Here is a 12705-nt window from a genome sequence, read left to right as displayed (position 1 = left end):
TGTGGCAATTTATTTTTCTTTGTAGCTTCCTGTTACTTCATAACCTTTCTCCCACTCAGTTCAATCCTTTCATTTATCCTGCAGTTAAATCATAACTATTGAAATGCTAATGCTTGTCCAAGTTTCCTCGCAGACTGTGCCTTTAAGGGTGTATAACTTGGGCCTCAGTAAGAGTCACTTGAGTGCTGCGTGAAAGACCACTACATATGTGTGTTCAGGATTTTGATCCCGGGTTAGATCAAAATCTACTCTCTGTTTTAATCCCCCTTTGTTATGGGGAGAAAACTAGAAATAATAGAAACCTAATTAGAGCACTTTGCAAATTAATGTGCAAAGCAGTAGGATGTATCTCCTAGGGAAAAAAACTTAAAAGTGTTGTTAAAAGAATGGAGTATCATCATATTTGTCCAAATGAGTGCATAGGAAGCTGCCTTATACAGACCTTTTGTTTATTTAGCCCAGTACTGTCCACTGTGGCCTGGTTCAGACAACACACTAAACCATGCTGCTAGCAGCATGGTTTAGCGTGTTGTCTGAACCAGGCCACTGATCGTCAACACTGACTAGCAGCAGCTCTCCGGGGTTTCAGGGAGGAGTCTTTTCTTGCTCTACCAGTCGATGCTGGGAATCAAACCTGTGCTTTACGACTGAGCTACAGCCCCTCCCCATAGTAAAGTAGTACCTGTATTAGATAGTCTGGCCCTTTCTGCTTGTTCTCCAGTTGTTTCCCCCTACTCACAATCCTGGGACAGACGGGACAGATGACAGCAAAGCTGAAGCTAAATCCTGACAAGTGTGAGGTTCTGTCGGTTGGGAAATCTTCTGATTTGAATGGAAGTGTGCAGCCTGTCTTGCCAACTGTAACCTAGTTAACTGTATCCACCATGTATAAAGAGTTGTTTACTTTATAGACCTACCAAATTATACAGAAGAATTTATTGGAGTTGAAGGCCTCTGGACTTCAACTTCAATAAAAGTCTTCCACATGATTCAAAGAACTTACCACACCGTTCTCGTGGTTGCAGCCATTACCTACAAAATAAAAAGATGAACCTTTTCCTTCTTACAAGTTCGGTGCTTCTAATGTATCTGTATGAATATGTTTTTTTGGTGCAAAAATAGATAACATACAACATATTGCACATTCCTCTTTTGGATGCAGAATTATTGCAGGTTGTACCATTGGTACTTACGTGTGCTTCAACATCTGTTAATTTGCGGGTCTGTTCAGCTGTTTGATTTAATAGGTTTGTGCCTATTTCGAGCATTACTGCTGTCTGGTTGTGTACAGCATTCTGTTGAATCTCTACCATTTCTTTTTTCATGTTGTCCTGGATATAATTTTCAAGCTGCATGACAAAAAAGAGAGTGTTCATGTTCTTTCATAATTTTGTTTGTTTATAAGCATGTTCCATATTTCTTAAACTTCATATGCTTTCCCTATTATTTCTGGGATGTTTAATAGGTAAGGCAAAACAGGGAAGCTGTTATAAGCCATAGGTCAGTAACTAGTGACCCCGGAGCCAAATGTTAGACATCTGGTCTCCCAGTAGCCAGTTCAGAGACAGGTAGGGGTGTGAAGGAAAGGAAGCAGTTGCTCTGGCCATGGGTCCTACAAGCAGTGAACTATTGGGCTATTATGCTCCAGTATCTCTTCATAGTGGCCATCCAGTAAAAAAAAAAAACCAGTCACTAATCAGGGCTGTAAGAAACTAACTGGTGCCCAGGCAGACAGAGAGCATGTTCTTCCAAATACTGCAATTTACCAGGAACAGTTCCTATTTTCCAGTACCTGTCTGTAGTAAAAGGCTGGGCTGCTTCTAACATAATGCTAGCAGAAAAAGTACGAGGTAGCATTGTTTCATTAGTAATTGCGCAGGCACTAGCATAACAACTAGTGTAATGAAAATAAATTGTGAACGTGCTTGTGTAACCAGAATCAAAGTATTGGATTTGACACTTGGGAAAGGATAAAAATGGAAGTTCTGTGAGTTGTAGAAACTTAGTGCTAGCAGAACAACACCATTGGATTCCAAGCCCCTGTTTTTTTACCTTTGTGGGAAATATTGGGGTGGCTTTTTTTAATGCTTATATGCACACACCTGGACTAGAGCTCTTCGTTTTTCTTTGGTCTCCAGACATTAAATATCTGAGTGGAAGGGAAGGCATCCTGAGTGTAGCGCACATGCATGTAAATGCACAGACCCATGCAATGCCAGTGTACTGGTTCCCTTCCATCCCTACCTCATAGCTATAATCACCTATACAGGTAATGTTGCTAAGGTGTATCACATGGCAGCTTTTATAAAATACAGCCAGATCCTTTGTAAGATCAAATGTTCTATTGAATATCCTTTGGGTTTTTCATTTTATTTTGAAACATTGAGCTTTTATTGTTTAAAGCCATAGGGCACCACAACCTATCTTTTATTTTAATGAAACCATTTATAGTCAATTGAAGAACACAGCAAACATTTCCTCGGAAGCTTTTATTCTCCTTGATCTAACTGCAGCCTTTGACACGGTTGATCATGATCTTCTCTTAGATTCCCTTCATGACCTTGGACTCCGTGGCTCTGTCTATAACTGCTTTGCCTCCTATCTAGCGGGTCGCTCTTTCAGCGTGTTGGCTAATGGCAGCTTGTCTTCCTCTTTTCCCCTTTCAGTAGGGGTTCCGCAAGGCTCAGTGCTTGGCCCGTTGCTGTTTTCTTTATACATGTTGCCCTTGGGTAAGCTTATTCAATCTCATGGCCTCCAATATCATCTGTATGCCGATGATACACAATTATATCTTTCATCTCCGGAACTTTCTCCTGATGTTCACGATCGTATCCCAGCATGTCTCTCAGATATCTCAGCCAGGCTGCTTCATCGTCGTCAGAAACTTAATATGGCAAAGACTGAATTGCTTGTTTTTCCTCCTAAACCTTCTCATCTTTCATTCTCTTTCACTGTCAATGATGTTACGCTTACTCCGGTCAAGGAAGCTCGTAGTCTTGGCTTCATATTTGACTCATCGCTCTCCTTTATTCCTCATATTGAGGCAGTAGCTAAATCCTGTCGGTTTTTCCTGTATAATATTGCCAGGATTCGATCATTTCTGTCTATCTCTTCTGCCAAGACGCTTGTTCATGCACTGGTTATTTCTCGGTTGGACCACTGCAACCTTCTTCTCTCTGGCCTTCCTTCTTCTCACATCAGTCCACTGGTTTCTGTCCACCACTCTGCCGCTAAGATCATCTTCCTGGCTCGCCGCTCTGACCATGTTACTCCACTTCTGAAATCTTGGCTTCCAATTCACTTCAGAATCCAATATAAACTTCTCCTGTCGACCTTCAAAGCTTTTCACTATCTAGCTCCTTCCTATCTCTCCTCTCTCATCTCACACTATTGCCCCGCTCGTCCTCTTCACTCCTCTGATGCCATGTTTCTCGCCTGCCCAAGGGTCTCTACTTCCCTTGCTCGGCTTCGTCCATTTTCCTCTGCTGCCCCTTACGCCTGGAATGCTCTTCCAGAACATCTGAGATCCACAAGTTCAATCGCAGCTTTTAAAGCTCAGCTAAAAACTTTTCTTTTTCCTAAAGCTTTTAAAACTTGATGTTGTTTGGACTTTACACTGTTAGTTTTACCCTACCCTGTGCCTGTTTACATTCTCTTCCCCTCCTTATTGCTTTACTATTATTATTATTATTATTATTATTATTATTATTATTTATTTATATAGCACCATCAATGTACATGGTGCTGTACAGAGTAAAACAGTAAATAGCAAGACCCTGCCGCATAGGCTTAGATTGTAAGCCTATGCGGCAGGGTCTTGCGATTTACTGTTTTACTCTGTACAGCACCATGTACATTGATGGTGCTATATAAATAAATAATAATAATAATAATAATAATAATAATAATAATAATAACAGTACAGGCTATCTGAAGCCACTTCAGTGGGCAGCAAGTGGTGAAGAAGGGGTTGAGGTAGTGGTGCTTGTTGCACGAATAGATGTTGCATGTATGTACCAGTGTACACATTCTCTAGCACTTTTACATTTAATAGCCTGCTCAGAAAAGTGCTAGAGAATGCGTACACTGGTACATATGTGCAACATCTATTAAATGTAATAGATGTTAAATGTAAGAGCCATGAAAAGTTGAGTGGCTATCTCAAGACTTGGCTACATGGCTGCTTCCCGCCATTGTCACCTCCGGTGGCAGTGTGCCGGTATTAGGAGCAGTGGAAATTTTATTTAGAGATGAGAGTAGCTTAGACAAAGGCTTAAGAGTTTAATCACCTTCCTGAACCCAGAGTTCAAATATATGAGTATCTCATACCTACGTTGTTGGGGATTAGGCAAGAAGTCTGGTATGCTATAACAATGTTGTTTGTGCATTGTTAGCCGACTTTCGGACAAACAAAACATAAAAAGCTAGGGTGAGAAACAATGTCTTCCTTCGAGGAATGCCAAAATAACAACAGTTTCGAAATGATCTCGGGGCACGTTCTCATAACCGTTTCAGCATGTGTAGCCAACAGTATATTCCAAGGCTTTAATAAATCATTTTTAGTTTTAATTTTAGCCGCTGTTTATATTAATAATTGGCAAATGTAGTACCTTTCTTTTGAACCTGAATTGTCAAGAAACTGTTTTCTCTTTCTCTCTCTCTTTCTCTCGTTTCTGTGACACCCCCTAAGGCCTCTTAGGGGAGGGGCTGTGGCTCTGTGGCGGAGCACTTGCTTTGCGTACAGGAGGTCCCAGGTTCAATCCCTGCGATTTCCAGGTAAGGCTGGAAAAAGGTTGAAATGCTGGAGAGCCACTGCGAGTCAGTGTCGACAATACTGGGCTAAATAGAACAAGGGTCTGACTCACTATAAGGGAACTTCCTATATTCCTCTTCTGCCCTAAGTCACCTTCCCTGCAGCTGGATGCATTCCCATCTCTCATTATTAAATTACCTACTCATAAGTCCAGCTATTCGGCAAAGTCTCATTTCGAATATGCAATAATTATGGTGAATAGCGTGACCTTGCATTGTTTTTTCAGCCCATCCATACTAATTTGTTTATCTCAATCTGCTTCAGCCGTACCCTAATCCTTCTTCTAAAGCTAAATATTTGATCTAAGTGTAATAGATTTCTCTAAAAGTTGAATTTTTAATAAAGTTAAAGATTGATTTACATGAAAGTTTTGATCAGATCTAAATTTAGTTGCCAGGATGGACACACAACCAATGTGAGTTGTGGGCAAAAAAATGAAAATATGTTCTTGGGAATTGTCTCTTAAAATGCAGCCCATCATAATAACTTCCTTTTTGGTGCTTTATTTCTTTCTCTGGGTGCTGGGAGGTAGTTGCTTCACTTCTCTCTGTGCCCCCAATCTCCAGTACTCCTAAACTCAGCTGTCTAGTAGATATCTTGGGTTAATTGCTGATAAATTTAGACTGCTCGGTATAACTTTCTATCAGAAACTCTTGCACTTTATAATTTGCTATTTTTGCAAATATTTGCAATAGTTAATTTTGCCTAACCAAGTTTGCCTCTGAAGTTGTCTTGTAAGCTCAAGAAGGATGGCTCTGTTGTGCTTTTATTGTGCCACAGACAATGGCCACATGTCTCTCTAAAGCTGGGGTGTAGAACGCTCAGCCTGGTTGGCACTCCAATCTGGCCCATGTTGCCACTTGGGAGTTCCTCCATGGGGAGGGGCTTAGGCCCTAATTGCCAGCCAACCCCCCCCCCGGAGGAATCCCTTCAAAGGGCATCCCTGCAAACTCCAATTTGAGATTGGAAGTAGCAGCAAGGATGCAGAGCTGCTTGGGCTTTCTCCGTGCTGGGAGGAAGCACAGTTCTGTGCCTTCTTCCAACATGAATAAAAAGGAAAGAAAAAAAGGGGGTGACATCAGAGGGTGGACCTACACACCTGCTGTGATGTTTGGGGGGGCAGGCCCCCTGAAACCATCTGGTCTTTTCTGTGCCCTTACACTAAAGCATAGTTTGGTGTGATGTGAATGAGCCAGAACAAGCTGTAGCGATCCGTTACTCCCTTTCCCTCTTGTACAGCTGTGAGGAGTTTGGAAGCTTTCCTTCTGTTTTTGCTTAACCACTGCTTGTCTTACTGACAGACTGTGGCTAAAGTTCATAATGGTTTGCTTGAAACAAGCAAACTGAAACCATCACACTAAACTGTCTAGTGTGACATCCAAATTGGCCAGTGAATGAGGTAGTTCATCACCATTTCAAAAGGTTCCACAGCTCTTTCTGTGGGCATTGCCCGACTTGAGGTAAATCAGTGAAATAGACTCAAACTGCCTTATACCTAATTGATTTTCTTTGAGAGTTGGTGAGTGGCATGACTTTTCTCCATCCACGTCGTAATTTTGCTGCTTTTAAGTGTGTGACCTGGTTCACACAATTGCCTATGCCCACCATGGCTTATATAAGCCATGGTGAGTTGTGAGACGTGCTGGCTGCCATTGTAAATATTCAGGCTGGGTGGCTTGTTGCTGTGGGTAACAAGCTACCCACAATCTGTGGGCTGCAGTAAGGTTCTACTGCAATGATCATGTGAACTGGCCCTGTGTGTGTTTGTGCACACATGCATTGGTGGTGATTGGATATAGACTGATTACAGTTTGTACGGAAACTTTAGATTTAGCACATACCATTCCTTGAACACTAGCTTGAACTATGGTATTAATCATTTTAAAAGTAAGAATGGATTTGCCAATAGCTGTTTGAAATGAAGACTCTCACTGATCCTTGTTTACGTCTGTTTTATAGGACGTCAAACACCAGACTAACAAATTGGTTGTGCTTTTCTAGAGATGTTTTAGTTATGCTTCATCTATGTGATTTATAACTCTACATTGATGAAGAATAACGAAAACCTCTCCTAGTTTCATTTTCTTGAATGTAAGTAGGCATTTGTGTTCTTGGCAGCAACAATTGTATACAGAACTCTTCGTTTTTGCCAACTAAGTGCCACCCTTTCTGAATGGCACAAGTAAATATTGTAATACATGATGCCGATTGCTATATGAAAAATAAGGTCTGGCTGGAAGAAGAATAAAATTTAGCCTTGAAAACATTTTGTTGCCTGGACACAACAAGGTCGGAATGCAGAGGGCTTGGCACGCCCACTGGAATTCTTGACTTTCTTTTTGAAAAGCAGATCTCCCACTGCCACATCACACATTTCTGTTCAAACTCCTATCAGTTTGCCCTGTAGCATGGGAGAACAGCTATTGTTTGAAAACCCACTTCCTCACATGAAGCTAGTTGCACAGTTCTTCAGATCCCATCTTGAGGCAAAGAGTGAAAGAGCTACTTTAGGACGTTCCCAAGAGGTCTGGGTTCTAGGTTGTCTTGGATATAGTCCTTAAAAAGTATGGGCATGATTCAGATTACATGTGTGTACATGTGCATGCACACACCAATACCACTTAGAGGGAAACAATATGAAGAACAAGAAGCTAAGTGCTAGAGTTGGGCTGGAGATGGAAGGAGAATGCTAAAAAGGAAAAAGGATTGGTTGATTAACTACACCTCTGTGATGTGCTTACACAGGTTCCTTCTGTGGATTAGTAGAAGAGAACTGTGTCAATGTAAACCAGCTTTCCCCAGCCTGGTGCCCTCCAGATGTTTTGGATTACACCTCCCATCATTCCTGACCATTGATCATACTGGCTGGGGCTGATGGGAATTAGTCCAAAACATCTGGTGGAGGCACCAAGTTGAGGAAGGCTGCTGTGAACTCTGATTCTGCATGTGGAATAATAATGGGGCGGATAATAATGGGATAGAGCAAGGAAAGCCCTTTTTTCTCCATTCTTCAGCTTTCTCTCTCCAATTCCAGCCACTGCATTACTTCTAGCTTTCTGACCTTTTCAGGGAATGGCCCAAAGTAACCTAGTAAGCTTTGTGACTGAGCAGGCCATAGTACCATAGAGGTGGGAAGTGCAAGCATGAGCCCTGCTAGAAGTGAGACATGGCACTGGAGAGGAGAAAACGCTGCCTGAGCATGTTTGCTCCCTTTCTCTGCTTTCCTGGATTTTGAACATCGGAGTCCAGACACTGGACATAGATCTTCAGTTTCCTCACCACCCAGTTGAAAAATAGATAGATGGCAACTCTATTGCTCAATGGCATTGTTGATTTTGAACAACAAATGCTGGCAGCCACATTATCAGCTGTTTTTGAAAATCTCTTGAGTTTTAAAAGTGTTGCTATGTGCTGCAGTAGGATGTGGTTTGACAGGCACAAACCCAATGTTCCCTTGAGCATGCAGAATTAGTGCAGCAGCTCTTTGGATTCTAGCATTACAGATGCTTTCATGGAATCAGCTCTGGACTGCTCTAACATATGACATTAGATCAAGGAATGTCCTGTCCTGGAAAGACCACATGAGATGGTCTGAGGAGCTAAGTTTAAAAAGAATAGGAGAAAAGGCTGGAACAAATGGTGACTGAGGTATTTGGGTTCATATCTTACTCTAATCCTTACACCAGGGCTACATTTAACCATTTACCATCCATATAATAACCATTTTGTCCTGTGTAATTTCAGTGTGTGCGTGTGTGTGTCAAATTCGGTTCTGAGAAACGAATAGGTCAATTTTGTATAGCATGGAAGGACCTATGGACTTAGAAAATATATGAAACCACTATGGCTACTATGATGGGTTATACAGTGAGTGCATGACACAATAATACAGTTGGTTTGGTGGGAAACTTTATTCTCCTGTACAAAACATATGTAAACAGACTGCCTGCCTTATTAAGTATATGAGACTTTGATTTAAAATAATGGAAAACAGCATTGTATAGGTGACTTAAGGTCACTTGAGGTTTCGTTTTTACTTTTGTAAAGTAAAACACATTCTTAGAAGTTCATGGAATTTCCTGTTGGCTTCTTTTTCTTCATGCAAGCCAGACTATCAGAGGTGCACAGCCCTACAGGGGGATACCTAAACAGAAGTCAGAATCCCTATTAAGAGCACTAACATATACATTTCAAAAAAACAAAACTTTTTTTAAAAATATGTTGTTGTACACTTATAAAAGTGTTCACAATGAGGAAAACCTTTATTTTTTAATACAAGATGATGGTGATCTTATACCATCATCATTATTATCATTATCATTTATTTACGTTTTATTATTGTGGGTTTTTACACAGCTTCTTGTTAGTATACTGTTCTGTAATTTAGACTGCAATCCTATACGCACATACCTGGGAGTATGTCGCACTAAACTCAATAGAGCTTACTTCTGAGTAAACATTCATAAGATAGCACTGTGAGTTCATCTACTAGAATAGCCTAATATTCTAGTCTTCTAGTTTTAGTAAGGATTTTATCATTTAGCTTGTTGTATTTTTGAATTTGTATGTGGTTTAGGGCACAATCCTGTACATGTTTAGACAGGAAAAAAAAGTCCTACACCCCCAGCATTCCCAGCCAGCCATGTTAACTGGGGAATGCTGGGAGTTGAAGGCTTACTTCTGTCTAAACATGCATAGGATTGTGCCTGCAATAAACCTTCTGTGAGTCTTTCATAGTTTGCGTGCATCAGTGTTTGGTACCATCATCCATGTTCTTGGCTTACATATTTTGGTCATGGCGTACCAATGAAAAACAAATTAACCGATGTGGAGTTTTTTCTTAGGAAACAATCAGATGTTCAAGCGTATTAATTCATTAATTTATTCATTATATCTTTAATCTGCTTAGGTACATGGTCCTGTTCTTTAGGTTCAGCTAAGTAAAATGTGTTACTCTTGAGTAGCAGATAACAAATGTAAACTTGTTTAGCTTCCCTCCCCCCACCCAAGAAACTCAACTGGACTCAACTGACCCTGCAGATCTGAAGCTGTGAGAGTTTTCTTAACATCTCTAGCCTGTTTTAGTCGAATCTTCAGTCAGAACATAAGAACACTGAGGGCAGTATCCAACGATGTCATTCTGCACAACCAATTGTGCAACCATGCTTGCACAAATGTAACTGTAGTTGGATACTCCTCTTGCACAGAGTTCAAATCTAGCATAGCATTGCTATGGTCATGTGGAAAGGAGAGGTAAGATGAATTGAAATTTGGGAGTAAGTCTTTCTGAAAATCAAAGGGACTTACTATCTATAGAAACCCAGCCTGCCATGGGTATATTTATTGGCTAAAGAAATTTCAAAATATGATGCAGTGTTTAATTTCAAAATAAGCATTGTCCATGATGGAAGTGTAGTTTACAAGAGAGAAACACCCTAATATGTTTTAATAGATGTCTGATAACTTGCGCAAGAGCATTTTATCATTTAAGTGCTTCCTTGTGATTTTGCTGCTGCAGAACAATGGAGAGCCAGTTAGTGTTGGGCTGGGATTGGGGAGATCTGGCTTTTGGCCCCCACTCGGCCATGAAGCTCACTGGGCGACTTTGGGACAGTCACTGGTTCTCAGTCTAGCCTACCTCACATGGGCTGTTGTTGTGAGGATAAAATGGAAAAGAGGGGGACTAAATAAGCCATCTTGTGTTCTTTGCAAGAGGAAAAAAGTTGGGATACAAATGTAATAATTAATTAATATGGAAGACCAAGAGAATGGTGCCAGATGGCCTTTGCTATGGAGAGGGACTATCACTGCTATTATATTCTCCATGTCCCTGTCTTGCACATTGTGGCATTCCAACAGGCAGTGTTCTGGCAAACCGCAGATATCCAGTGCAATCTACCAGTGACTTCAACTGCCATATTCTTAAGCCTATCTAATTATGTTTTAAGTTTATGGGACTAATTAATCTTAAATGCAAGGGTTCTTGCTTCACTAGCTTGTAGCATATCTTCTTTGAAGAGGAAGCCCCCATTTTATTAACTATCTTTTGTAATTGCAGTCACAGTGTAATTCATTTGTTATGTGGAAAAAAGATTCAGCTGCCACATATTATTTTATATAAACAAAACAAAATATGGTCCTTAATGTCCTCCTTAACCGTGTTCTCAAATTAATCATTTAACATAACGATAACATTTTTAGTCAGATGCAAGTGCTCAAATTTCAGGAAGCTCCAGCCCCCAGCTTCTGTTTTTAGAAGGCTATATGGATCATAATGTGGATAAAATTGGTAGAAGTCAGGCAGTGGGGGTGGTAGGTTTCATTAGCCCCCCCTTCCCCCATAATTTGAGCATTGTATCAAATGTCACATGCTCCTTGTTTTGTAATTATTCCAGGTTTGTTCTGTATAGTTTAAAATTAAGAGAATTGTATATGCACCCCCAGCATTCCATTTTTACCATGAGAGACTCTTATTTATTTCCTATCTTTTTATTTATAATTATTATTGTTGTTGTTGTTACGTTAGGGTGAGATTAATTTACCTTTCTGAAAAGTTTTTAAAGTATCATGCTTGTAAGAGATTTGTGTTCTTTAAATTTGTAAGAAAATTAAAATGCAGCGTAACAAGCATATAACTCCAGGCTGGAAGAGAGTTGATTTTAAAACTAGTTTGCTGCCCTTTAGAGTTCAGGCAGGAAGTCCCTGTAGACTTCTGTTGTTTGTCAAGAAAAAAACAATTCTCTTGAGAATGTAGATGGGAATGCTTGAGAAGCCTACAGTATTAGTTTTATACACAGCCTGCTGAGAGTGACTCTGTCAGTCCAGACCTCCAGCTAAGCTTTCCTCTCTTATCTCCTTTTCCTGTCAACAAACAAAAAAGGTGAAAGTAACTAACTGAAGACTAGCTAGGCATACATTGAGAGAGGGAGAAATGCTCAATGCAATAGTGTGTGTGTGTGTGTGTGTGTGTGTGTGTGTGTGTGTGTGTGTGTTTCTACACACACACATTCCATCCTGAAAATTTCAGTGATAATTCTTAGAACACTAAACAAAGATGGGAACCAAAATGGCTAGACAAGAGATCGTCTTAATGAAAACCATTTGTGTGCAAAATTAAAAAGAAAGGTGCCGTCTTTGAAGTCAAATGTTGTAACTGTTTTTGACTACCAATTTTAAAAATGTTTGATTACTATGGCATTCAGTATTTCAGGAGCCTGGAAACGTATAACTCAGTCTTGCAGTTTATAGATAAGAAGTAGAACCCTCTTGCAAGTACTGTATCTTCTCTTACTTTAGTGGTACTTTACTTTAGCGGCTCCAGGAAATGGTCTGAAGGCACATGAGACAGCCCCCTTGCTGAAGCTAAGTAGGTCTGGGCCTGGTCAGTGCTTGGAAGGGAGAACCACATGTAGCCGCCTTGAGTTCCATGATGGAAGAAAGGTGGGATATAAATGAAATAAATAAGAATATGTATGGGCATCACAAAACAATAGATCTACCCGGTGCCTAAAATATAAGAGACACTGCATCTAGCAAGCAGGTCTAAACAGAGATTTCCACAGTTTGGGCCCTACTATAGAAAAGACCCTGGGTGCTTGCAGAAAACACTTTAAATAAGCAAATGCCCTGCTTCATTCACAGAACTTTATGGGAGGGGGTGTCTGGGCAGTTGTAATCTTCCTATGTTTCCCCACTGCTTCTTTCACCATTTTTCTTACAACGGAAAATCTGTTAAGGAAGAAAAGATTGAATACATGCATAGTGCTTTCTGATTGCTAGCACTAGGACCTCTCCATCTGGAGGTACCCCCTCTCTCTGGAGGGTCCTCTCCTCTGCTTGACCTCTGAAGTTGGGGGTACATGGAGAAAGGCCTCTAACAAAGATGATGTATA

General features: G+C 40.6%; 2 protein-coding genes across 2 annotated transcripts in view; one reads left to right on the top strand and one right to left on the bottom strand.

The window, feature by feature from the left end:
- MCPH1 (microcephalin 1) overlaps nucleotides 1-12705 on the top strand; it is a 116719-nt gene that overhangs the window by 53747 nt on the left and 50267 nt on the right. The window lies entirely within an intron of this gene.
- The window catches only part of ANGPT2 (angiopoietin 2), a 52244-nt gene that overhangs the window by 25608 nt on the left and 13931 nt on the right, over nucleotides 1-12705 (bottom strand). The window contains exon 2 of the mRNA XM_063125068.1: nucleotides 1194-1349. Coding sequence (XP_062981138.1) covers nucleotides 1194-1349 — 156 coding nt within the window. The remainder of the gene's footprint in view (nucleotides 1-1193; nucleotides 1350-12705) is intronic.

The sequence above is a fragment of the Elgaria multicarinata genome, chromosome 4 (genome assembly GCF_023053635.1).
Source record: "Elgaria multicarinata webbii isolate HBS135686 ecotype San Diego chromosome 4, rElgMul1.1.pri, whole genome shotgun sequence".
Classification (NCBI taxonomy): domain Eukaryota; kingdom Metazoa; phylum Chordata; class Lepidosauria; order Squamata; family Anguidae; genus Elgaria; species Elgaria multicarinata.
The sequence above is the reverse complement of the archived record's forward strand: the minus strand, read 5'-3'. Positions and strand labels throughout refer to the sequence as shown.